We start from the raw sequence: 23333 nt of genomic DNA on the forward strand, positions 1-23333 counted from the left end.
TTGGGATAAATGAAATAACTATTAACTATTTTTAATCGTTTGAATAGCTGGGTTTATAAGATTTCATCATCAAGAATCAATCAAGTGCTGCCCCTGAGATTCAAATAAACTGTAGGATTAAAATTTTCATGGAAGATCATGCAAATTACCCACATGTTTTTGTTACCATTTTAATAATCTCTTTCTTTATATGCACGTAATAGATGAATGGAGTCATCGTTTACGAACTGTGTCGTTTGATACATATCATTAAATCCAACAAAATTTGTTTTATTTGAAAATTTTGATTGTAAAATCAAAAAATTTTCAAAAATTTCAACAGGATGGAACCTTAAATAGATCTAATCACCCCCCTTCAAATCCCATTTTTAAGTTTAAATCTATTATCATCATAATATATGTATAAGTCTACTGTTATGATAAAAAGACAGCTAATAATGATCACCCAAATCAAAGTAACATCATGAAAAAGACAAGGAAATAAAAAAAATATAAGAATACACAATATAGTTTGTATATTAAAAAAAAAGAAAGTTGAAGAAATAAAAAAGGATTCATATCATGATTTTATTGTCAGAAAATAACATGTTAGAAAAAAAAAATGCAGAATGAGTAAACGGAGAGATAGATATAATAGATAAAAAAAAAAAAGGTAACAAAAACAAATCGACAAAAGTAAGTATATATATATATAAAACAAAAAGGGAGGTTTGAAAGGATATCAATGAGGAGAGGTTGATTTGAGAGGAGAAGGCCGAGAGATTGTATGATGGCGTCTAGGAGGTTCAGTCCATTTCTTCGAGAAGCGATGTTTGAGTTCAACTGAATGAGTTGGTGATGATACTGAATGCTGGTGATAATCTTCGTTGAATAAGAAAGTTTGTTCTGTTTTGGCAGTGGTTGCACCATCAGTAGGATTAGAAGAAGAAGAAGGAGTTGATGAAGATTCTACGTTATCGATTTTGAAGAGTTTTTTGAATGCCGGTTTCTTTTTTGTATTATTGTTGTTGCCAATCATGACTGCCACAGGTAAAAAAGCGTCATCATCATCATCACTGCTGCCACTAGCATCTTCCGATATACTGGCTGATCCATGCCACCATCCAAGATCCGTTTGATGCATACAAGCTTGTTGATAAAGAATACGTCGACATTCTTGTTGATATTCAGCTGATTGATCGTTGATGTTGGAGACAAAGACGCTAATACATGGAAGAGGAGATATATGTTGCATCAAATCAGGTAAAGTTCTTTGTACTAGATGAAAACGATCGTCCATATAATCATCTTCCGTTGTATGGTGAAATAAAAGAATCAAGCGTTCCCACCATGTTCCTTGTGGATCCAGTCCTTTTAAAGTTTTGTTGATTTGTCCTAATAATTGCATAATGTCATCCCTATATATAAATATAAACAAAAAAAAAAAAAAAAAAAAACCAAATCAGTATCTTTTTGTTCCATCTGTTTGATCATGAATTTTTTTTTACACAGTAGAATTGCTAGAAATGGCCGCAAGTATAGATGTAACACCAATCCTGTTCAGTGAAAGGTTCTCTAGATAAGGATATTCCTCGCCATCCGGTGGAATTGTAGCCAAGGTACACAAAGCTTGTTGTTCATCATCCACCTTAAAAAGTAATGATCGTTCGGATATATTATCGCCATCCAAAGGTATAGGTCCAGTCAAATTCAAGAGATCTGCAATTACATGAGACTAAAAAAAAGGTTAGATAAACTTTTTCTATTCTTAGATGAATTGAATTTTTTTTATTTTCTAGAATATTTACATCACCAAATCCAAGAAAAACAAAATGGGGAGAAATACTTGATTTGTTGATATCCAATAAGGCAGAGGAAGAGAGTGAAGGACGTAACCAACCCAATGGTTGTGAACTGCCAATCATAAAAGGAGGGAAAGGAGCTGGACGATCAGGATACATAGTACCAGTATAAGATAGTCGTGCTGGAGATGGTGTTGTCCATTGTCTCTTATAAGTGGGGGTGAGAGTCACAGGTGAGCTGGTATAAGTTTGTTGGTCTTTCTTGTCGAGAATGGGTGATGAAGGTGGTGAATAGGAAGTAGGGTTAGACCGAGCAGATACAGTTGAGGCATTGGAGACAGTGGATGCCAAGGAATTACGATATGAAAGTGATGCTGCGCCATAATAAGTGGGAGAAGTATTGACTTCTTGAAGGGTGAGACGTTCTACTCTTGGATATGTTGAAGCAGATGAAGTACTATGACTTGTGGTGACATTAATACTGGAGCTACTGGTACTGGTACTGGTTTCAACAAGAACAATACGAGAATCCTTCCTTGGAGTCACAGGTTGTATAGTTGAAGGACTCATATCTCGCAATTCGCCAACAAATTCGTCAAACTGCCAGAATCTGGTTCCACTTTTATTCATCAATGTTGTTGAACAGCTGATCAAGTTCGTATATATATATATAATATATACAGGTGACTTTTGTATAATATATAAATATATATATAAATATATATATATGTATATATGTGTATAGGTATGTATTCTTTATTGATTCAAATTGGTTATAAATATATAAAGTAGTGAAAATAAATATATATAGATATATATATAAATAAAAAAAAAAAAAAAAAAAGAGAAAAAGGAAACAGAAAAAATAAAAAAAAAAAAAAGAAAAGGACATGTGCCTTAAAAAAGCCAAAAGGTCCATTCTCCGCTATGGTATTTTTGTCAAACATGAAAAAAAAAAAAAAAAAAAAAAAAAAAAAAAAAAAAAAAAAAAAAAAAAAAAAACTACACTACAACTACACTATCATCCTATTTTAAACATAATACCTTGCCTTTCACCAATGGTTCAGTTCGATTAAAGACTTTGAAAGGAGGACTGATACAAAATTGAATTATCCCAGAATTAAGACCTTGTACTTCATCCATGAGAGTTAAATCCAAGACTTGAGATCCTTCTTGTACATCAGCAGCTGTAATATCTACTTCCAATCCTTTTATGGCGAATCCAAGTGCCACGGCTTGTTCCACTAAAGTTTGAATCTGTGCTCCAAAATGTTTTTGTACATCGGGTTCCAAAGTCGTGTCATGTTGATAAATATAAGGGAATGCTTTGGCTAATCCACCATAAAGATATTTCCAATGAGCTTGTACGACCTGTTGTAATTGTTGTTTGACATCATCTCGTTTTAATTGAGCAGCAACCACTGTGGATGCTACCTGTTGACGTAATCGAATAGAGAATACCATGCAATCTGATACATCGGTTGATAATGTTGATGATGAGATAGAAATGGAGGACGGTTTGCTGTTCATATCATCATGATCCAGAAACCAAAGGGCAATTTGAGCATAATCATCCGAACAAGCACAACCAGCAATTTCACTGAGATTGAAGTTTTGCACCAAAACATCCATAATGAACTTTTCAGTCAAATGGCGTACCATAGTAGGAGATAAAGGACACATGGATTCAATGACTTGTCGCAAATTGAGCCAAAAGCTAGCCAAGGAAGAAGAAGTATGATCTGGCGATATATGTGGTAGTAATCGATCTGCCAATGCCGCAATACTTTGCTGTACCTGAATCAGTTTAGTCCGCACTGACCCAAGATCATCTGATGTGGCTCGTAGTGAGGAGACATGAAGATCATATTGTGCTCGTAACTGTGTCGTAGCCAATGTTCGTTCTTCAATTCGTTGTTGTAGTCTAGTCAATTCTTGTTCAAGTCGTTGGTTATCGTCATGATATGTTTCCTTTTCCTCATGCAGTTGTTCCAGTATTTTTCGTCGTTGTACTAGTTCTTCCTGTTGCGTCTTTGGTTGATCAGTATGTCGTAGAGAACTAAAACGTTTCATTTTTTCTCCACCTATTAATAGATATAAATAAAAAAAAAAAAGTCAGAAGGACGTCAAAAGACAAGTCAGTTAACCACTTTTTTATAAAAAAAAAAAAAAAATTACCTTTTTTACTAGTAGAGTTAAATCTAAAGGAAGCTTGTGGATCTGCAGATTGAGTTGAATGAATAGAAGTATGTCGACTCATCATAGGAAAAGTGGGTGGTTCAGGTGTATTGACAGTAGGAAGTGATTTTTTGTGCTTTGACTTTTTCTGAAAGATGCGTGATAATCGTTCCATAGATTTCTTTTTAGGTGGAGATGAAGAAGAGACAAGAATATCTTGACAAGATAGAGATGAAGTATCATCTTTTGATAACCATTCAGAACTAGTATGATGATTGGAACCTAACATGGGGAGTATAAAAAAAAAGAAAGAAGAGATATAGAAAGAAAAAGAAAGAAAAAGAGAATAAATTGTACCCCTCCTTCTTTTTCAAAAGATGGATGATTTTCTTTTTTGGTTTTTTTTTTTTTCAAATGACGACAAATAAGGAGTTCAATGCAGGGATCAACATCTTAAAAAAAAAACTTGTAAAAGACACGGTTAAAATAAGAGAGTATATATTTTTATTATTTCTACATAAAATCATCAAAATCATCATATTTGTTTGTATAACTATCCATTTCATCCAAAGCATCGGCCTTTCCAGCAGCAGCGAGAGTTGGTTTACCCTTCTTCTTTGATTTAGTTGCTTCCTTGGCTTGGCGTTGTTTGTCATTGGCTAAAGAGTTCAAAGTAGAGGCAGCTTTGCGAACATCCATATCCTTTAAAGGTCCAGCAATATCACGTACCAATTGATCCACAAATGACGCATAATGCATTGATTTCTATACTCCCAATAAATAGTCAGTGGATGATTACAATATACGCGTCTCATTATCCTAATACTTACAGAGTTTACAAGAATCATTTCAGCCAATCGTTTTCGGTAAGCCTCGAATTCAACTCGAGTCTTTGGTTTGACTTCTTCAATACTTCCTTCAGTACTTGGTTCTAAAAAAAAAAAAAAAAAAAAGAAAGTTAATTAAATAAAATAGTATATATATATATGTTCTTACTTGATACTGTGGTACCAGCAAATAGATCAGTAGCGTGATTCAAATCAGATTCCAATTCCAATTGACGTTGACGTTGCTTGCGTTCAAACTTTTCTTCTTCAGTTTCATCTTCCCTAGCAGCCTAATAAAGATTAATTTGTATAAAATAAAGATGAGTCTCTCTTTTTTTTTTTATTTTTTATTTGTTCACTATCAAGTTTTTTTTTTTTTTTTTTTACCATAGCAGCCTTCTTTGCTTCCAATTCTTTCTTTTTGGCTTCTTCAGCAGCCTTTTTTTCAGCAATCTTTTGAGCCAAAGGAACTTTCTTCTTGATAACTGGAGCAGGTTTCTTTTCTTCAGGTTTATCTTCTTCATCAGATTCTTCCCAAGAATCCTTCACATCCTCTTCTTCATCTTCGTCGTCCCATTTTTGCTTTTTAGGAATGGCCACTTCGAATTCTTGCTCTTCTTCTATAAAACAAAAAGAATTATGTTAATATTAAATAGAGTTGAATAAACCAAAATTAAATAAAACGTATTCATTACATACCCCAATCGCTCATGGTATTGATAGATATATTTATGTATTAAAAAAAAAGAAAAAGAAAAAGAAAAAAAAAAACAAAAAGATAGGGAAGAAAAAAAAAAAAACTCATATATTTTCTTATGGAAGGTGGCTGAGTGGAGATCCAAAAGAAGAGAGAGTATCAAGAAAATTTTAGGTCAGGTTAGTTTGAAAAGTGGATCAAAGCAAAATGATATTTTTTGTGATGGGCGGCGACATCTCCGGGCTTGTCATTTTTGCAGGGTTGACTTTTTTTTTTTCCTCGAGAGGATCAAATATGCTTTTCCCCCTGGTGAAAGATCCTTTTTCTTTTCTTTTCTTCTTTTTTTCACTTTTTTTTTTTTTTAATTTTTACTTTCTTTCATTCCTTTTTTATTATTATATAGAACTAAATATCATGATTCGATTACGTCCTTCTTCTTGTCAATGTCAATATAAAACCTTTAGATCTGTCTCCAATACTTTATCGCCCATCCTTCCTACACGGTTATCACCACCCACTCGATTCTCAACAAGCAAACGTTATTTCTCTGTATCTACTACTGTATTCAAACAAGAAGATCAATCTAAAAAAGCAGCGATTTTGACTGAACATGTCTATGGTCGTACTAGGATCTATACAAGTACTATCGGCAAGACAAAGGCAACAACTGCTTCCAAAACATGTATAGCTTCTCCGATCACTTCACCACCTCTCACTTGGGAATGGCTTCATCCGAATACTGGCAAGGCAGCAGGTGGAACTTATGAGGATCGTCGTCAATCTGTGGGTGATTCTTTTATCGGTGGTGCCAAACAAAACTTGCGTGAACTTTTCTTACCTGTGGGTTATCCTGATGCTTTACATAGTTGTTATAAGAAATTCCATCTATGGCTTGGTTTAGAAACTTATGTTGGTTCTGCTGTAAAAAAAAAAAAAAAAAAGTGACTATAAAAGGGAATTTCCATATCATTCATTCATTGATTTTTATTGATTTATTTATTAGGTTGGTGTATTATGTTCTCAAGCCATGTTGGCTTCTTTGGGTTTAGGAACAGTAGAGGCAGCTGGTGGTGCTGTGGCTATACAATGGGTATTGAAAGATGGCATTGGTGAATTTGGCAAACTTTTCTTTATCAAGCGATATGCAAGTTCTTTTGATTCTCATCCCAAGACTTGGAAATTTATATGTGAACTCTTATCAACCTTTGGCTCTTTTCTTCAATTATGTACCTGTATTGCTTCTCCTAAATTATTTTTACCATTGGCTGCTGGTAAGAAAGAAAAAAGATGTCATCATCATCTTGCTTCATCCGAAATATTTATGCTAATGGTTTTTTTTTATCATTTTATTAGTTGGAAATATGTTTGAATTGATTCATGAATCTATTTGGATTGCCAGTCATTTGACATTCACTAAACACTTTTCGGTAAATCAAACAAAAGTCATTTATATATTTTGATCTCATTCGTTCTTTTTTTTTTTTTTTTTTTGGTAGCTTAATGGAAATATTGGTGATATTGTGGCTAAAGATGATGCTCAAATGTCAACGGCTCATTTACTAGGAATGTTATCAGGAGTAGGATTAATCACCATCTCACATTCACCTGCTTTCTTATTCGGTGTATTTGCAGTGTTATCACCTATCAATATCTGGTCCACCATCAAGACGATCGATGCTGCCAAATTCGAAGTTTTGAATCAAGCCAAATTGACCTTACTTTGTCGAGAATTCATTGAAACAGGCCAAGTACTGGATTATGATCAATTACGACCAAAGGAAATTGGTTTTGGTGAATGGATCAAGCCTGGAAAAGGGAATAATATCAAAGTACATATCAAGATGGGTCCTAGTGCTGAAGAAGCCTATAATTCAGTCAATGAAATTCAAGGTGCTATTGATGTGTTGAAGGTAAAAGTGATAGAATATATGACATTGCATATCATATTCACATTCTTTAATATACTTATTTTTTTTAGAATGAAAACTATCTATTGAACTATCATAACAACACCATGTATATCATGTTCCACGATGATGCTGAAGTGACAGATGTGATGAAAAGCGTCCTACATGCGATCAAATTCCACGATCAATTAGCTGCCAACCATGTGACAAAGGACGACCATTGGGATACTTATTTGACCACATTGGATGAAACCTTGGATTGGACAAAGAATCATTTTCAACCTTTCTTAGACTCTTTGGACAAACACGATTGGAAACGTGAAAATGTTTACTGGAATGATACGTAAGTCCCTTTTTTGTGTATATGTGTGTTGTGGAAAAAAAAGGGAGAGACATTATAATGGAATGTACGATTTTTAACTCGTTGTTTATTTATATTTTTTCTTCTTCTGTATAGTGGTATGCGTTTGACTTGGGATGGTCGAGTTCAAGAGCAAACTCCTTCTTCATAAACAATTACAGCAATCCATCAAGTATTACTTTTTTTTTTTTTTTACATGTCCCTCTTTACTCTCTCCCTTCTCTCTTTATTTATTTATTTTTATCTGATCAATAATGCCTCCATCTCCAGAAAATTACTACTTTTTTCCTTTTTGTATTATAGACTTTTTGTAGAACATCTGTATTCTTATTTGAATCCCCCCAACTTCACAAACACTCTTGCATGCGCATATATACAATTCATATTGATAATAAAACAACTACACTTTATTTTTTCTTTATTGATCATCAAATAATAAGACAACGACAACTATAATATACTGCACTAAATATATATATATATAAAAGAATAGGATAGTGTAGGTATAAGTAAGTGTACAAAAAAGAGAATGATTGCCTAGGATCGATAATGATGAGCAACGTAGTCAGGGTATCGTTGTTGAATGGAGCCGATGATGGTGTCCAGATCATGGCACATGGATTGGATGGCATGATCCCAATTGATGATAGCTTGCATGGATTGCTCGATATGTTTTTGTTGTTGTTGTTGCTGATGTTGAGTGGATGTGGTTGCTGCTGTGGTAGGTTGTTGATGGTGATCGGTAAGAGAGACAAAGGTGATACGTTGGTCGATTTGATCCATATTGCCACCCAATCTATTCTCACCAATCATATGTGCTGCTACATGTTCTGCTTGTTCCGATGAGACATTCAGTAATGCACCTAGTTCTTTGAATGTGATATTGTTGTAGATCTTGGATGCTGATAGTAGGTTGTGTTCCATCATCGCTCGATCAAATACGGTTGTGGTGTTGTCTGCAAGCATGGCCAGATGATGTGGTTTCAATGTTGTTGCAAATTCAGATACTTCATTCGCGCGAATCACTCGATCTAAGTATGTCTTTTCCAATACGGGGAATGATGGTAGATGATGTGTTCGTTCATCTTTGTAAAGCGTTGCTAATATCCGTGATCGTTGAGGTCCTGCTCCTGCTAAGACTGCACATTGCACCGCCGCTGTCCTATTTTTTTTTTTTTTTTTTTTTTTAAAAAAAAAATCATCAGTGGTCATATAAAATATACGTCAAATTGACTTAACTTACAGGCATTGTATTCGTTCATCTTCATCTAATGGGCCAACATAACTAAGTTCATGGTATTTTGAGCATGCTTCCAGGAATTTTCGTTTAGCATCGAGGATTCTAGCTTGTGATAATTTGAAAGTCAAGTTCAGGACAAAGTCATCCGAGTTGAGAATCAATAGCCCAGCACGATTCAAGTAAGCCTCTGCCGCTACAGCTTCGTCTTCTTCCAGTAATAATCGAACAATACGAATATATATTTGAAGTTTATAATCATCAGAAATGGATCTATCATAAAAAAAAAGGACCTAGTTAGTTTGTCTGTCTTACTCACCCTTCTTCGTCATTTTTTTTCCATACCTATGACCAGAATCAAGAGCAATGCCTTGCAAGATCTTGGCCGCTTCCAAAAAGTCTTCTTCTTGTTCATAGATGGTGGCTAGTTTTTCCCGTAATTGAGACAGCTAGAAAATAATAATAATAATAATTTGTTCCTTGAGTCATCCTTTTATTTTATGAATCTCATGCATAAATCAAATACACAAATATATATTTTCCATGTACTTACAGGCTCTTCAAAACTGACGACGCGTGGTTGAGCCTTTTCAATTGTATAAGACAGTAGTTGTTTTTCCACCTGATGGTCTTGTATCCTAGTATTGAATAGTTCACTGAACTCTATCAAGAGTTGTCGTGCATTCACCAAGCCCACTTGTTCGTCTAAAACTGCATTCACATAGTCTTTGAGATGATCTACCAAAACCTGCTTGTCTGAAGAAGAACCATTATTGTTGTTTGTCGATAAGATATCATCAAGGACTGATCTAAAAGAATCTATTTTTTCCTTTTGTTGTGTCAAGGAGATACAATGTTGGAGTCGTGTTGTGATATCCATGAATCATACAATTTTTAATATTATAAGACAAAAGAAAGAAGGCAAAAAAAAAAAAAAAAAGAAAAAAGGTTTTTGTCTTCTAAGGGCTGTCCGTCCCCATATCATCGGCCAATTTGAAATACCGCATATGGAATCGTAATACTATTAACAAGGCACAGAAGTTACATTTGTCAGCTATAGAAAAAGTGATCGATCGAATGTCTCAGTTAATGAAAATAAACAAAATAGACTCGATCAAATGATTTTAAAAGAAAAAAAAAGAACTATTATGCAAATTTACATTTGTTTTAGCACTTTGTATTATGTAAATTGCTGCTGATAGGATGAAAAGAGTCAACTCATCTGCTGAAATAATTAACATCACCAGGCATTACAATAGTATACCCTTGTCTTAACTGTGAATATGATGATGATACCATATAAAAAATAAAGTTCCTTTTTTTTCCAAATATGGCCGTTGAAAGCTCACCTACAATCATCATCAATCATCAATCAATGTGTTTTGAATACTCTACCGGTATCTCAGGAGCGATATTGAAAAAAGTGGTAATGCGACATTCATTTTGGTAAAGACAGATATTTTTATTTTATAATATTACGAAACTATTTTCTTGTGACCCGATAAAAAAAATTTTCGAAAACACTTTTTTAGAAAAAAAAAAAAGATCAACTACACAGCACTACATTTTTTTTATGGATACAGGGAAGGTTATTGACTATAATGAAATTAAACTATCATTTTAACTAGTAGTTTTCATTTGAAGTAATCTTTGGGCCGCCAAAATTTCTTGATTTGTGGGTTTTGGGAATGGCTATCAAAAATCCAAGACAGTCAAAATCCGAAACTTAAGTTTGTCATCTCAATCAAATTTTTCTCTATTTTCACTTACTTCTTCTTCACCTTGACGAGGTCCTGATGAATAAAAGAGTTTGGGTCGGTATGATTCATCTTTGATCATCACCTTGGAATTTCGATATCTTGCAATAAGTTTGTGTTTTCCTTGGATCATGGCATAAGTGAGATCGAAGACTTTTCCAGAATTGAATCGATTCCTATAATTATAAAAGAGAATATAAAATTGAATACCTTTCCAAATCTATCTTTTTTTTTTTTTTTTTTTTTTTTTTTTTTTTTTACTGACCATTGTTTTCCAATTCTTTGTTTGGCGAATGATATGACTGAATTGACATCGATAAAGTTGATAAAAGCGTAACCAACGTTGCATTCATTTTGGAAGTCAATAGGAAGATATAAAAAATCATATGTATATTTGTGGGTAGCGTCAATACTTTCTTTAAGCATTGCCTATAGTTTTATAGAATGAGTGATAAGTTACTGTTTTTATTTTTTATTTATTTATTTTTTTTTTTTTTTTTTACCTGAGTGTATTTGTTGGGAATATTACGAATCATAAATGTTGTACGATTTTCCTGTTTCTTAATAATCCGATCGATGTCAAAATGAAGGAGATCGTGGTTGGAGAGGGTTGAAGTAGCATGTGAGGAAATTGAAGTAGTACGTGAGGAGGTTGAAGTAGTACATGATGGAACCGAGGAAATGTGTTTGATATGTAGATCATCTGAACCAGGATCTGGAAGACCATTTTCAACTACCATGTTCATCTTGTCATTGTATAGAGTCATCTTCCAAGTAGGTTCACAAAGATTAGATACATCCTGATTTTCTTGATTATAAATGGGAGCTGGTGGCAAACTTCCGATTTCGCGGTTATCACGAGAACAAAAGCCAAGCAAAAGGAGCATATCTTGAGTAGTAGTTGCCAATGGTAGTACAGAGGAATCCTGATTTTCCATATCAAGTGGTTGCATATGAAGTCTGGATGACTGGATTTGATGTAATTGTTGATTTGTTGATTGCGGATGGTGACGAGAGTGATACACTTCGGTAGATATAGGTCCATCCCAAGGATTAAATTCATCAAGAGGTTGAGGTAAATCCTTTTCAATCAAGCATGTCAAGAAAAAAATACCCTAGAAATAAAAAAATAAAAATAAAAATAAAAAAAAAGAGTTATACATTTGTTATAAAAGTTTGAAAAAAAAATCTTACCCTATCCTTTTTGTTTTCAAGAGCTTGAGCAGCTCTCAAAGTAGAGTAGATATCTGAGTATTCAACCAAAAGTGTCAATCGATGATCCAAAAGTTCCAATTCTTTACATCGATTCTTTCCAAAGGATTCCAAAACTTCCTAATAGATCGAAATGGATTAGAATTAATAATATGCAAAATGACTTGTTACACAATGCCATTTATGCTATTCCTATTTACCATATAATCATATAGCTGTAACTGTGTTCGAGGTCCATATAATGTGATATATAAAATGGCTACTGAAGAAGACCAATCTTTGGAATTGATATCAACTTGGCGAGAAACAGTAACACGATCAGAAAAAGTCACGTTCACTTGATTAAACATTGGATATCTATGCAAGGAGGATAATAGAGTTGAATAACAAAGATTTGCTTGTTGGTTATCATGAAAGAGCACCACGATTGAATTTAATCGATCATCCAATATTTTGATAATATCTTTGAAAACATATGAGTACTATTAAAAATATATATATAAAGAAAAAGAAATTAGTTCATCCCCCTTTTTTTTTTTTGTTGTTGTTGCTTGCTTTTGGCTCGTGAAAATGTCGGCGTTTATAAATCAACAGCATGGTTGGCAATTTCTTTTTTTCGACAAACCTCGATAATATGTACTAGTCGAGAGTATTGAATTCCTGAAGCACCCGTAATCATCATAGTGGGAGTAAATTTGGAACCTATATATATATATATATATATATATATTAAAAAAAACGTTGTTATAGATATAGAACATATAAAAAAGAAATAAAACAATACTCTTGTTTCACTTAAACTGGACCGTGCGTATTTGATCCTTGTCCTTTTTTGGTATTTACCTTGTTGACGAATAGCTAAAGTAATATCCATACTGTAAGAAGTTGATGCCAAAGATACAAAAGAATCCATTTCTTGTTGTGACCAAATAGAAGAAGAGAATAATAAAGAGGAAGATGAACTTGTTTTATTTTCAAGTGGGATCAAGTTTTCTTTGTTTTGTACATTCAATGGATCAAATAAAATGGATGGTGGATCGAATAATCCTTTACCTTTTGAAGGAAAAATAAAATCGTTTACGTTAAAGACAGAAGAAGATAGTTGTTGGAGTCCACCTTTTATGGAAGTCTTGCGCGACATAGAATAAAGTAAATAATAGTTTGAAGAATAAAATATATAGTGAAAATGTATTTCAAAGGTAAATAAAATAAAAAAAGAATAAAATATAAAAAACAAAGGGAATAAAATTTAAAAAGAAAAAAAAAATAGAAAAAGGATACGAGGAAGAGAAGGAAACAAATGAAAAAAAAAATCACCACAACATTCATTTTATGAAATATCAAAATTCAAATACCGCGTTTTGACTATATGCTAGACAAAAAAGACAAAAAAAAAAAAAAAAAAAAAGAAAAAGAATAGGGCTATAAACTAAATGATTCTATCACTAAGATTTGTATCTAGATCTAGGAATGGCCATATAGCATAATAATCCAATTCTGTTGATGTTGTAGTAGGAAGAACACCTGGTACTTGTTGAGTATTATAAGATGAACATGTCAAAAAATTACTTGTTCTATTATCAGTTGCCATTGAATTGGGATACATTGGTATCATTGAAGACATAGAGGGGTCAAGTTGTTGATCGAGTAATTGGCTGAATGTGTTATCAATAGAACCCACTAGATCATCAAGTGCAGACTGACTATTGGGAGACGAACTAGCCCTTTCAGTAGATTGTTCACCCTCATCCGTACTACCACTATCTATTTGTGCGGTTAAATCAGTTTCCATACTTGATATATTCTTCTTTTCCTTGTTTGCTTGTTCATCTTCTCGAATTTGAAGTTGAGTTTTGTGAATTCCATAAAAGTCACGTAGCATAAAAAAGAATCTATCAGCCATAGCGTAATATTTTCGTAAATTCTAAAATTAAAAAAAAAAAAAGTGTTATCATCACTATCATCATATCTATTTTCTCTATTTTCCCTTCTTCTTTTTTTTTTTTTTTTGCTTCATTTACCTGTAAGAATTGACAATGTGCCTTTAATGCTTCAGCAGCTTTCTTGGCTTCCAAAGGTTTTCCAGTAAAGATAGTATGTACAACAACGGTGGCAGTAGAATAAGTCAAATAAGATAAAAATGGAAATACGCGTTTGACATGTTGATTTATATCAGTCAACATAACAGAAACATTGTCAGATGCAGCCAAACACTTTTCAACACCAAGTTGGATCGCTTCTTGATGGGATGTAGGTAATTCTTCCATGTTCTTAATATTATTGATCAGTGTCAAAGCAGGTCGATTTAAAAAGACAATCAAAGAATTATAAAGAATATGCGACTATCAAAAAAAAAAAAAAATCTATTTATCTTCTTCCGCTTTTTGTTTTTTTCTTTCTTACCAAAAGAAATCTGTGGGTATCTCTCGATTCCTCAGATCGATAACGTTCCAAGTTGGCAGGCGTATTTTGTAAAGCAAAAGGAAGTTGACGGTTCCAAAGATCGAGTTCTTCACTGAGTATTTTATAATCATCAGTATTCATATCAAAAGGAGCCAAAGGAGTGTTTGATCTTGGTATAGTACGATTCACAAATGTAGCCACTTTTGCAAACAAGGATATGATCCGAATCATATGTGTGGGCCAGCCCAAGTTACATCTTGATCGGGTTTTGGGATTTTGTGAAGTCGTTTCCACAAATTTGACTTTAGTTGCTGCGCCATCATCATCGCGTTCCACCACTTTGTAACATGTAATATGAGTACCATCCATCGATTCAGAATAGAATATATCTTGATCCAAACAGTCATCATTGCAAGGTAAATGACAATCGATATCATCATCATGGAAAAGTACAGGTCTTGCACAAGAAGCTCCACCAAATCTATCAAAGATATACACACCCCAGAACACATTCCGCCGTAATTCATTCTTTTTCCAGGTTTCTACAGATATGATTTCACCATCCTTCAAACGATCTGTTGGTTCTTTATGTAAACCGAGTTCCAAAGCCATTCTAACAAAATGAGAAAGAATGTGAGCATTTGATTTCATGTTTATATTCCGTGGATTTTTTTTTTTTTTTTACCTTCCAGCAATACCACAATACATCCAACTTCTTGTACCTCTAGCACAACCAAATTCATGCATGATCAGTAACATTAACACTTGTACATGAGTAACCGAAGGCATATCTACAATATCATCCATTCTTCGACGAATTTGTTCCGCATATTGTTCACCTGATAACCAAAGGAGAGGCTGAGTAGGATGATCAGAATACCTAATCAAAAATCAAAAAAAAAAAAGAATGAGTTAAAATTATACCAAAATAATCATATGATCTTATTTTACTTTGCAGTAGCAGCAGCAATTGCCATCAAAGCAACCACAGGACAAGACCTTTTTTCCGATAAGTCATCACGATAAAAGAAAGGAGAGACACCATAAATCCGATTCAAATAAATTTCGACCAAATCATCCATATCTGGAGGTAAAAGTCGCCTATCCATATCGATGACTTGATGAAGATGGCGAGTAGTATTGAGATTATGACCAACATGAATAGGAGGAAGCTGTTGACCATCATTGTTGTTGATTGTACGACGAAAGACAACAGGTGGAAAATGTGTCGATTTTGGTCTAATGGACTTAAGACTGTCATTATCACGTAAACTACTATTATTACTACTGTCGCCTTCATTATATCCAGGTCTTAGTAATCGTTCCATTCTTTCCACTCGTTTTTCCAATATTTCAATATGTTTTTGTCGAGGTTCTCGTTTTCGGCGACTGGCTGCATAGCTACATGTTTGTTTTAACCGTTCACAATTATTGCACGTAGGTTTCGTTCCATCACATTTGGTCTATCATGAAATAAAGTAGCGTAAGACATAGATCAAATATACAAAAAGTGTGTGTGTCAAGATACTTTTTCAAAAGAAAATCGTATGTACCTTTTTCCTTCGACAAACTAAACAAGCTTGAGGTAAACGCTTCCTTTTGCCTAAGTCCTGACTTGAAGAAGGAGGAGAAGAAGAAGGAGATACTTCCATAATGGAATCTATTGATTAGTAATTAAAAAAAAAAAAGGCAGAAATAAAAAAAAATAAAAAATAAAAAATAAAAATAAAAAAATACAACACATGTAAAGTTATTTCGTTCCAAATGGGAAAATTAGGGCGGAGTTCTTGAGAATCACACATGTACAGATCAACCACAACAGTTTTTATTTCAAATTGAATAAAAATATATTTTCACCAACGACGTCGTAACGCATTAGATACACTATAACTAGGTAATGAATCAGGTATAATGGTTGCACCCAAGTGAAATAAATGATCATGTTGTCCAGATTGAGTTGCAAATGCTGGCATCACATCCACCAAATTCCAATTTTCGTTACTACTACTTGTCATTTCATCTTGTTGATCGTTATTTTCACCATCATTTTCATCATCATCATGATCACCAATATCATCATCTGTGCGTCTTTGTTGTTGTCGTCGTCTATGTCGTTGTCTTTGTCTTGATGGCTCGTCATGCTCGTTATCCATTACTTCTGGAAGGTCAAAAGCATCATCCTCTTCATCATCATCATCATCATCATCATCATCATCATCATCATCGTTATCATCATTATCATCATCTTCATATTGATCACCAACAAATGCCGATCGCCGTACCTTAAAATATTTTTCTCCATGATCTTTTTCAAGATGATGATGTTCATAGGACGACGTTGTCCGAGAGCCGCATCGATATCTAATCATTCAAATCGTGAGTAATTGCATTTCATCTTTTTTTTTTTCTTCTTCTGTCATTCTTACCTTAAAGATGTCTGTCGTAGTACTTGTTTGAAATCATACATAAAATTCAAATCCATAAGGCCTTGATATAGTAGCATGTGATCGTCTATATCCAACATTAGGAAAAAAAAAAGATAAGAAAAAAAAAAAAGAATAGATTATAAACATACGACATGATTTTTTTTTTTTGATGACTTACAATCCTAAACTTGGAGCATTACAACAAATCATGAGATTTTGTAATGTATTTGCCACCTGACTGAGAGGAATATGAGCACCTTGGGTATAACAAAGATAAGCAATATCGTAATTCAACATGGAGACACCTGTCAAGAACTTGCGAAAATTTTTGTCATCTTCCAAGAAAAGAGGTTTCTTGCTAAAAATCATAAAGTTATCATGATAATATAAATTAGTTCTGAATTAAATCATTTCCCTTTTTTTCTTTTTTCCTTACCTTTGATTAGGATATAAACTTGAATGAGGTATAGAATGAATATAAATATGGATACCTTTACGATAAAGTTCAAATGGTAACTTAATGCCCAGGTAACGTACAATTAGATCCAACATTTGAGCCGTATAACCAACCGCTGAGTTTAATTCTTCCTTTGGGTATCCTTTTTTAAACCAAAAAAAAAAAAAAAAAAAGATCGACATGAACATCAAACCAAACATTATTAATAAAAAAAAATATATATGTAGAAAACAACTTACTTGATACGTCGATCAATCGAGAAGGTAATGTCACACCACAAATATAAAGATCTTCATGAGTAGGTTGTCGTTCTTGTGCCCGACTCGGTCTTGAGAATGGCATGATTGAATGTTGTAAATTGGTATTGTTTTTTATAGTATCAGTTGATAGACGCCGTTGATATGATTGTCCTTGCAAAGGTACAGGATTGGTCATATTGTCGATGATATCATTCTGACCCTCTCTATTATCTACTTGACCATATTCTTGTTTCTTTTGTTGTTGTGGATCGATATTGCTGTTGTTGCTGGTCAATCGAATGTCATCAAGCCCAGTAGTCATATCATCATCAGCATCTTCCACTACACCTGGTTTAAGATCAAATAATGATACCACTTCCTTGACTAAGATTTGTCGTATTCTTGCTGTCATTTTAAAAGTACGTTGCCAAGACTTTTGTACCGTAGGTGTCAAACAATCCTTGTCGTTACTTTTTGCCTGTTCTAATCGTTGTTTGCTTTCTTTTAATGTGGTTCGTCGTCGTTCCATATCCTTTTGTATTTGCTCTATCCGTTGTGTCACTACCATTCAAAATAAGAAATATTTAATGTAAGGATGCATGTACTTGCTTTCTGTTTTTTTTTTTTTACCTTGTGCAGCTTCCTTGGTGATGTGTTGTTGTTCTTCCAAAAGTCGATCCATGCTAATCGATCGTTGTTTCTTTTCGACAATGAGACCATGTAATTTTGATGCCTTTCCCAAGAAAATTTCAGCTTGTTGAATAGCCTGTTGACGTTCCGCAGTCATTGAAGCAAGTTCATCGTTATGGTCCATTAGTCTAAAAAGAAAATAATGTTAGTCTTCTAGATCTTCCGTTCATATTTCTCTCTCTTCGTTCTCACTCTTTTTAATCAACTTACTTGTCTGTCAAGCATTGACTACAATAGAATTTTCGATTGTATGACCGACAATAATAACATTCCATCGTATAATTATAAAATGTACGTATATAAACAAGATAAAAGAAGACAAAAAAGAGTTATCTCGCGTGACCAAAAGGGCTTAATCGAAATGCCAGCTGTGTTTCAAAACAATTCATAAACCAATCACAAAAGAGTATTGAACGAAAAGAGACAAAATGACATATTCTATTAGATTACAAAAGTGTTTTATTTACATGATCAAAAGACAAGGGTAAAAAAAAAAGGAGGATAAAAACATAATAAATCGATTAAAAAAAATATCATTGATTCTGATTAATACTACCAGAAAAGGTTGCATCCAATTGCTTGTTGGCTTGTTCAACGTATTCTCTTTGTAATGTCATCAGTTCAGTTTGGTAAGTTGATAGTAATGTTTCCAGTTTGTTCAAACATTTGTTGTCAAAGTCTGCCTTGAGTGATTTCAATATTTGTCTTGCATTATTCGAAGGTTCAGTTAATGATGAAGATTGTCCTAAAAAAAATGACATTTAAGTATTAGGGTTGTTATTCAATATATATATATATTCGTTACCTGTGATATTGCCCAAAATGTTTTGAATTAGTGAGGCATGGTCATCTGTTGGTGTTTCACTTTCAGCAGAGTAGAAGGAATCATCATCTGATATCGTTAGATGATCTTGTTTCGATGTATTGATTATCTTTGATTTCCAAGATTTTAATTCACTTTGTAAGCGAGGAACGGATACATGAGAAAAAAGCTATAAAAATATTTTTAAGTGAGTCTGCCAGTATATACCAAGAATTGTCCCTCTGTTACATACCTTTTCCATATCTGTCAAAGATGATTGAGATGATGCCATCTGCTCTTCACCCATATGTTCCCTGTCACCAGCGATTTCCATAGTTGATTGTGTTGATACAACTGCTGATGTTGTTGTTGTTGTTGTTGGTTGAGTTGTAGTGATAGATGGTTTCAGGGCCATCCCTTCGACTGATGATGATAATAATGATGGTTGCTGTAGAGTGATTGCTTCAGATTCGATATCTGTAGAGCCAGAATATCGGTATATATCAGTCATACCGCTATTGATCCATTTCATTACAGAGTCCACCACTGAAGACGTGCTTTGTTTAAGTTTTAAATCGTCCATTGATGTATCTTGACTGGTATCAAATATAAGCATACGTGAATCTTGATCAGGAAGGCGCCAACTAGGAGGATCTTGTTTCCTTAGATATTCCAGTAATCTTCCTTCAACACTGTTCCATGCCACTAAATACAGAATTGGAATAGAGACGTTCGATTCATCGTTTTGAATCAATTTGACAATAGGATTGACATCTTGTAGACGCGGATCAATGATGAGTACCAATTGCGTTTTTCCTTCAGTAAGTGGAGGCTATGTTACCAAAAAGAGAGAACAGAATGTAAAATTAGTGTTTCTGTGAGTTTTTTTTTTTTTTTTTTTTATGCTTCGTTTTTTCAATTTTTCGTGACACTTACTTGCTGAGAACTTGATGTTCGGAACCTAACAACCAATCCATATTCACCGAACCAACCACTTTTTGCTAATGTATTTAGTCGATCAAAAGTAAACTTGTTCTTTAGCAAATCTGTTAAGAACTCTTCCATGTTCAAATCATAGCAGGCCAACAAAACGTCCATTTCCTAATCAAAATCAAATTCAAATAAAACCTTCAATATCTATATAAACTTTTGATCCTTTTTTTTTTTTTTTTTTTTTGGGGTACCTTCGCTGACTCTTTCAAGCGTAATAAAAGTTCTTGTATAAACATTGTTTTTCCAGATCCAGACCATATGTCACTACCAGTAGAGATATAACCAGGAATAAGAGCATGCATAGGATGATTCAAAATATCAATAACTTTGCCAATACGATGTTTGACACCTCCAGTAGATTGCTTGATAATATGTTCTGACTCTCGAGCCACTGTATCCAATTGAAATTGGGTCGCAAGAACAGGAATAGTTTGTGGCGGGAAAGAAGTTGTCGAATCAAGTAGAGACTGTTGAGATTCATTGTTTGCTGCTATTTCCACTGTCGATACTAATTCGCCATTGATATCTGTTGCTATTGCTTCTGTATTAGTAGTTGGGGTTGATAATGACATTTCTACGGGTAACGTATGTGAGGGTTCCACCGTAGTAGTTGTTGTTTGTGATGATGCTGTAACCGATGGTTCGTTTATTACTACTTCTGTCGTAGCATCGGTTGTAGCTTTTTTGTTTGGAGAAATAATCCTATTGCGAGTGCTGTAGTCTGTATCACCCAAGACTTCACCTAAAATATCTTCCACAAGTATGCGTTCCTGCGAGTTCATAGAATTTGTTTGTGGAGGTTGTTGAGTATGGTCTGAGACTATTGTTGTTGCTGTCGCTGGAGATTCTTCGAGTATTTGTATGCTTGTTGTCGATTGATCATCCTAACAAAATATCAAGTAAATACTTCTCTTTTTTTTTTCTTTCTTTTGTTTGATTGTTAACTTTTTCTTACTTTCTGTGATCCAACTGTCTTGGTATACCAGTCCTGATGTTTTTGGAATTGTGTAGTAAAGTTTTGTTTATCGAGAACAATATCGAGATTATTGGTGTTGTACTTTCTAGACTTTGATCTTTCAAATATAGACAATGGTCTGACGCGTTTGAGGGTGATGTGAGAAACCGAAATATCAGCTGTATTATTATTATTATTGTTGTTATTGTTGATGTCGTTCTGTTGTGAATTGGTATTTTCATTTATATGTCCATTGGTATCATCAGGAGTTGAAGCAGTAGAGTCGATTAAATCAGGGAAACTAAAAAGTTTTGTCCAGTCAGTATTTCCATTAAGTTGCTTTGATTTTGACATTTGTTTTATAGTTTGTTGCTGTTCTAATCGTTTATTGCATTCGTCTTGTAAGCTTTTTTCCACTTCATGTATATCCAGACGTACAGGAGGAACTAAAGTCGTTTGGTGACGAGGAGTGAACAATGTATGTTTGTCCCATATCATTCCAGGCATATTTTGAAACTACTGTTCGATATAGGAGTGATAAACGAGAAGTAGAAAAGATAAAGAAAAAGAAAAAGAAAAAAAAAAAAAAGAGCAAAAGCCCTATTTAGCCAGCCTCTGACGGGAATTGAAAATGGCAAGACACCATCAGATCAAACTTGGTTTCTTGATAGTTGATATGATGATAATTGATTTGTTCTTGAAACCTACCACCATAGACAACTTATTTATAAGTACATATCATCAGCTATAATAACTAATATATGAAACAACGTTAATCTTATCAACAGCATCTTTCATTATTTCTACAATAGATTTATCATTTTTATGCAACCAATAGGATTAACAAAGGAAAAAAAAAAAATAAAGAATACAAAAAAAGTTTATTGAAATATATGAAAAAAAAAAAAATAAAAAAATAAAAAAATAAAAAATAAAAAATAAAATAAATAATACTAAAAGTAAATTGATTTACAAGAAAGAGGCCTAATAAAGAAAGAATGAAATACAACCAATTAGTTAGTAATCGATGGTTTAAATTTAATATAAACTTTTTTTTTTTTGGTCACTTACACGTCGGGAAGCATCTTCCAATTCCTGATCAGTAACAAGATGACGTTCATCTTCATCAGGGATTTCATAAACACCACCAAGAATAAGATAGGGTCTATAAGCGTATTGTTGAAGCATATCCATACTAGTGACACCAGATAACACCAAAACAGGATCAATTTCTGAAGTAATACCAGCGACAATACTAATGAAATAATAAATAAAATCATCAGTCTTATTTTTTTTTTTAAAAAAAACTAAATAACATACTCTGTATCCATACGATCACCAATAATACAAGTTTCTAGACGACTTAGACCGAGAACACGTTGAGCATAACGCATGATTAAAGCCGAAGGTTTACCACAGAAGAAAGCCTTTGTATTGGTCACCAATTCAACACAAGCAGTGAAAGCACCAGTAGCAGGGATCTTATTACCAACAGAATCCAAGTTTTCAGTATCCAAATGAGTAGCAATCAACTTGGCACCATTTTGAACCAGTTGAACGGCCTTTGTTAATTTTTCAAAATTGTATGTTTGACTTTCACCCAAAACAACATAATCAGGATTATGATCATTCATAAAGAATCCCATATCATATAATGAATAAGCTAAACCAGGTTCACCAATAACATAAACAGTACCACCCTTGAAAATAAAATAAAATAAAAAAAAAGATGGGGTTATATAAACCTTCCGAAACAAAAAAAAAATCACTTACATCAGGAGATTGTGATTTTAAAAAGTAAGCAGTAGCTTGACCAGAAGTAAAGAAATGTTCTTCACCAACATTAATCCCTAATCTTTCCAATTTAGATTGTAATTCACGAGGTGTAGGAGCAGAATTATTGGTCAAGAAAAGGAATTTTTTATTATTTGTTTGTAAAAATTCCACCAATTCTTTAGCACCAGGAAGTAAAGTGGCACCCTATAATATAAATAAAAGAGTTCAATAACAATAAATAGATGATCTTAAATACAAACTTACATGGTAAATCACACCATCCATATCAATGATATAACCTTTCTTTGATCGAATAGCATCCAATCGTTCAGTATGAATAACAGGATCACGTAATAAAGCCCATTCCTTCTTGACAGAAACTGATGCATTTTCTGGTGCTTCACCAATATTGTCACTATGACTAACATGAGGACCACTACTACCAGTTTGTGTATTCAATCGATTGGCGAATTGACTGGCCAAATCACGAGTACTACCATCGGCACTAAGTTCTGACACTTCAACAGCTGGGACTTCTTTTTTATGGGACATATTGATTATTATTATTATAAAAGAAATGTAAATATAATATAAAAAAAAAAGAAGAAAAGGAAAAAGAAACGAAAAAGATTATT

The 23333-nt window shown here is 33.5% G+C and overlaps 11 protein-coding genes across 11 annotated transcripts; 2 read left to right on the forward strand and 9 right to left on the reverse strand.

Moving 5' to 3' along the window:
* Positions 1-505: 505 nt before the first annotated feature.
* On the reverse strand, positions 506-2602 carry BX664DRAFT_358517 (uncharacterized protein). The gene is made up of 3 exons (XM_051548043.1): positions 1788-2602; positions 1488-1714; positions 506-1397 (listed from the first exon to the last, which is right to left on the reverse strand). Exons 1-3 carry the CDS (start codon positions 2409-2411, stop codon positions 722-724), a joined length of 1527 nt encoding a protein of 508 aa, XP_051399731.1. The 5' UTR covers positions 2412-2602; the 3' UTR covers positions 506-721.
* A 186-nt stretch (positions 2603-2788) lies between these two features.
* On the reverse strand, positions 2789-4276 carry BX664DRAFT_279532 (uncharacterized protein). The gene is made up of 2 exons (XM_051541446.1): positions 3960-4276; positions 2789-3865 (listed from the first exon to the last, which is right to left on the reverse strand). The coding sequence occupies exons 1-2, from the start codon at positions 4246-4248 to the stop codon at positions 2808-2810; spliced, it is 1347 nt and encodes a 448-aa protein (XP_051399732.1). The 5' UTR covers positions 4249-4276; the 3' UTR covers positions 2789-2807.
* Positions 4277-4437: 161 nt separating this feature from the next.
* Positions 4438-5511, reverse strand: BX664DRAFT_331672 (eukaryotic translation initiation factor 3 subunit J). The gene is made up of 5 exons (XM_051545183.1): positions 5486-5511; positions 5174-5406; positions 4956-5076; positions 4790-4890; positions 4438-4724 (listed from the first exon to the last, which is right to left on the reverse strand). The coding sequence occupies exons 1-5, from the start codon at positions 5496-5498 to the stop codon at positions 4473-4475; spliced, it is 720 nt and encodes a 239-aa protein (XP_051399733.1). The 5' UTR covers positions 5499-5511; the 3' UTR covers positions 4438-4472.
* Positions 5512-6128: 617 nt separating this feature from the next.
* BX664DRAFT_240048 (vitamin B6 photo-protection and homoeostasis-domain-containing protein) lies at positions 6129-6693 on the forward strand (the record flags this gene model as incomplete). Its single annotated transcript, XM_051540217.1, has 2 exons — positions 6129-6404; positions 6487-6693. Coding segments are annotated over 2 exons (483 nt in total), but the record flags the coding sequence as incomplete, so codon positions are not given.
* Positions 6694-6844: 151 nt separating this feature from the next.
* BX664DRAFT_373013 (vitamin B6 photo-protection and homoeostasis-domain-containing protein) lies at positions 6845-8237 on the forward strand (the record flags this gene model as incomplete). Its single annotated transcript, XM_051548683.1, has 4 exons — positions 6845-6910; positions 6980-7373; positions 7529-7733; positions 7848-8237. The coding sequence occupies 4 exons, from the start codon at positions 6845-6847 to the stop codon at positions 7900-7902; spliced, it is 720 nt and encodes a 239-aa protein (XP_051399735.1). The 3' UTR covers positions 7903-8237.
* BX664DRAFT_279535 (uncharacterized protein) lies at positions 8157-9926 on the reverse strand. The gene is made up of 4 exons (XM_051541447.1): positions 9542-9926; positions 9334-9437; positions 8995-9261; positions 8157-8913 (listed from the first exon to the last, which is right to left on the reverse strand). The coding sequence occupies exons 1-4, from the start codon at positions 9866-9868 to the stop codon at positions 8289-8291; spliced, it is 1323 nt and encodes a 440-aa protein (XP_051399736.1). The 5' UTR covers positions 9869-9926; the 3' UTR covers positions 8157-8288.
* Positions 9927-10608: 682 nt separating this feature from the next.
* Positions 10609-11281, reverse strand: BX664DRAFT_263117 (RNA recognition motif 2-domain-containing protein; the record flags this gene model as incomplete). The annotated part of the gene is made up of 4 exons (XM_051540753.1): positions 10609-10680; positions 10759-10921; positions 11011-11174; positions 11249-11281. 4 exons carry the CDS (start codon positions 11279-11281, stop codon positions 10609-10611), a joined length of 432 nt encoding a protein of 143 aa, XP_051399737.1.
* Positions 11282-13376: 2095 nt separating this feature from the next.
* BX664DRAFT_331681 (fungal-specific transcription factor domain-containing protein) lies at positions 13377-16049 on the reverse strand. The gene is made up of 6 exons (XM_051545184.1): positions 15914-16049; positions 15312-15823; positions 15046-15240; positions 14361-14973; positions 13979-14299; positions 13377-13881 (listed from the first exon to the last, which is right to left on the reverse strand). Exons 1-6 carry the CDS (start codon positions 16010-16012, stop codon positions 13387-13389), a joined length of 2235 nt encoding a protein of 744 aa, XP_051399738.1. The 5' UTR covers positions 16013-16049; the 3' UTR covers positions 13377-13386.
* A 911-nt stretch (positions 16050-16960) lies between these two features.
* BX664DRAFT_263560 (UV radiation resistance protein/autophagy-related protein 14) lies at positions 16961-17894 on the reverse strand (the record flags this gene model as incomplete). The annotated part of the gene is made up of 3 exons (XM_051540773.1): positions 16961-17144; positions 17223-17385; positions 17723-17894. 3 exons carry the CDS (start codon positions 17892-17894, stop codon positions 16961-16963), a joined length of 519 nt encoding a protein of 172 aa, XP_051399739.1.
* A 714-nt stretch (positions 17895-18608) lies between these two features.
* Positions 18609-21466, reverse strand: BX664DRAFT_331687 (uncharacterized protein). The gene is made up of 6 exons (XM_051545185.1): positions 20923-21466; positions 20159-20851; positions 19911-20075; positions 19228-19806; positions 18978-19164; positions 18609-18917 (listed from the first exon to the last, which is right to left on the reverse strand). Exons 1-6 carry the CDS (start codon positions 21427-21429, stop codon positions 18706-18708), a joined length of 2343 nt encoding a protein of 780 aa, XP_051399740.1. The 5' UTR covers positions 21430-21466; the 3' UTR covers positions 18609-18705.
* Positions 21467-21914: 448 nt separating this feature from the next.
* Positions 21915-23250, reverse strand: BX664DRAFT_296309 (HAD-like domain-containing protein; the record flags this gene model as incomplete). The annotated part of the gene is made up of 4 exons (XM_051542193.1): positions 21915-22177; positions 22243-22622; positions 22696-22902; positions 22963-23250. The coding sequence occupies 4 exons, from the start codon at positions 23248-23250 to the stop codon at positions 21961-21963; spliced, it is 1092 nt and encodes a 363-aa protein (XP_051399741.1). The 3' UTR covers positions 21915-21960.
* Positions 23251-23333: the final 83 nt, after the last annotated feature.

This window comes from Halteromyces radiatus (assembly GCF_025201355.1).
Source record: "Halteromyces radiatus strain CBS 162.75 chromosome Unknown BX664scaffold_4, whole genome shotgun sequence".
Classification (NCBI taxonomy): Eukaryota; Fungi; Mucoromycota; class Mucoromycetes; order Mucorales; family Cunninghamellaceae; genus Halteromyces; species Halteromyces radiatus.

Bases quoted from the DNA above. Each gene is read 5' to 3' on its own strand.
- BX664DRAFT_358517 (XM_051548043.1), bottom strand. From the start codon at position 2,411: ATGAATAAAAGTGGAACCAGATTCTGGCAGTTTGACGAATTTGTTGGC. The intron at 1,715-1,787 runs GTAAATATTCTA...CCTTTTTTTTAG, and splicing joins TTTTTCTTGGATTTGGTGAT to TCTCATGTAATTGCAGATCT. The intron at 1,398-1,487 runs GTAAAAAAAAAT...ATTTATATATAG, and splicing joins ATTTCTAGCAATTCTACTGT to GGATGACATTATGCAATTAT.
- BX664DRAFT_279532 (XM_051541446.1), bottom strand. From the start codon at position 4,248: ATGTTAGGTTCCAATCATCATACTAGTTCTGAATGGTTATCAAAAGAT. The intron at 3,866-3,959 runs GTAATTTTTTTT...ATCTATTAATAG, and splicing joins TAACTCTACTAGTAAAAAAG to GTGGAGAAAAAATGAAACGT.
- BX664DRAFT_331672 (XM_051545183.1), bottom strand. The intron at 4,891-4,955 runs GTAAGAACATAT...TTTTTTTTTTAG, and splicing joins TGCTGGTACCACAGTATCAA to AACCAAGTACTGAAGGAAGT. The intron at 4,725-4,789 runs GTAAGTATTAGG...TTGGGAGTATAG, and splicing joins AAATGATTCTTGTAAACTCT to AAATCAATGCATTATGCGTC.
- BX664DRAFT_279535 (XM_051541447.1), bottom strand. From the start codon at position 9,868: ATGGATATCACAACACGACTCCAACATTGTATCTCCTTGACACAACAA. The intron at 9,438-9,541 runs GTAAGTACATGG...ATTATTTTCTAG, and splicing joins TCGTCAGTTTTGAAGAGCCT to CTGTCTCAATTACGGGAAAA. The intron at 8,914-8,994 runs GTAAGTTAAGTC...AAAAAAAAATAG, and splicing joins GATGAACGAATACAATGCCT to GACAGCGGCGGTGCAATGTG.
- BX664DRAFT_331681 (XM_051545184.1), bottom strand. From the start codon at position 16,012: ATGGAAGTATCTCCTTCTTCTTCTCCTCCTTCTTCAAGTCAGGACTTA. The intron at 15,241-15,311 runs GTAAAATAAGAT...ATTTTTGATTAG, and splicing joins ATTGCTGCTGCTACTGCAAA to GTATTCTGATCATCCTACTC. The intron at 14,974-15,045 runs GTAAAAAAAAAA...TCATTTTGTTAG, and splicing joins TATTGTGGTATTGCTGGAAG to AATGGCTTTGGAACTCGGTT.
- BX664DRAFT_331687 (XM_051545185.1), bottom strand. From the start codon at position 21,429: ATGCCTGGAATGATATGGGACAAACATACATTGTTCACTCCTCGTCAC. The intron at 20,852-20,922 runs GTAAGAAAAAGT...ATATTTTGTTAG, and splicing joins AGACAGTTGGATCACAGAAA to GATGATCAATCGACAACAAG. The intron at 19,807-19,910 runs GTAAGTGTCACG...TTGGTAACATAG, and splicing joins GAACATCAAGTTCTCAGCAA to CCTCCACTTACTGAAGGAAA.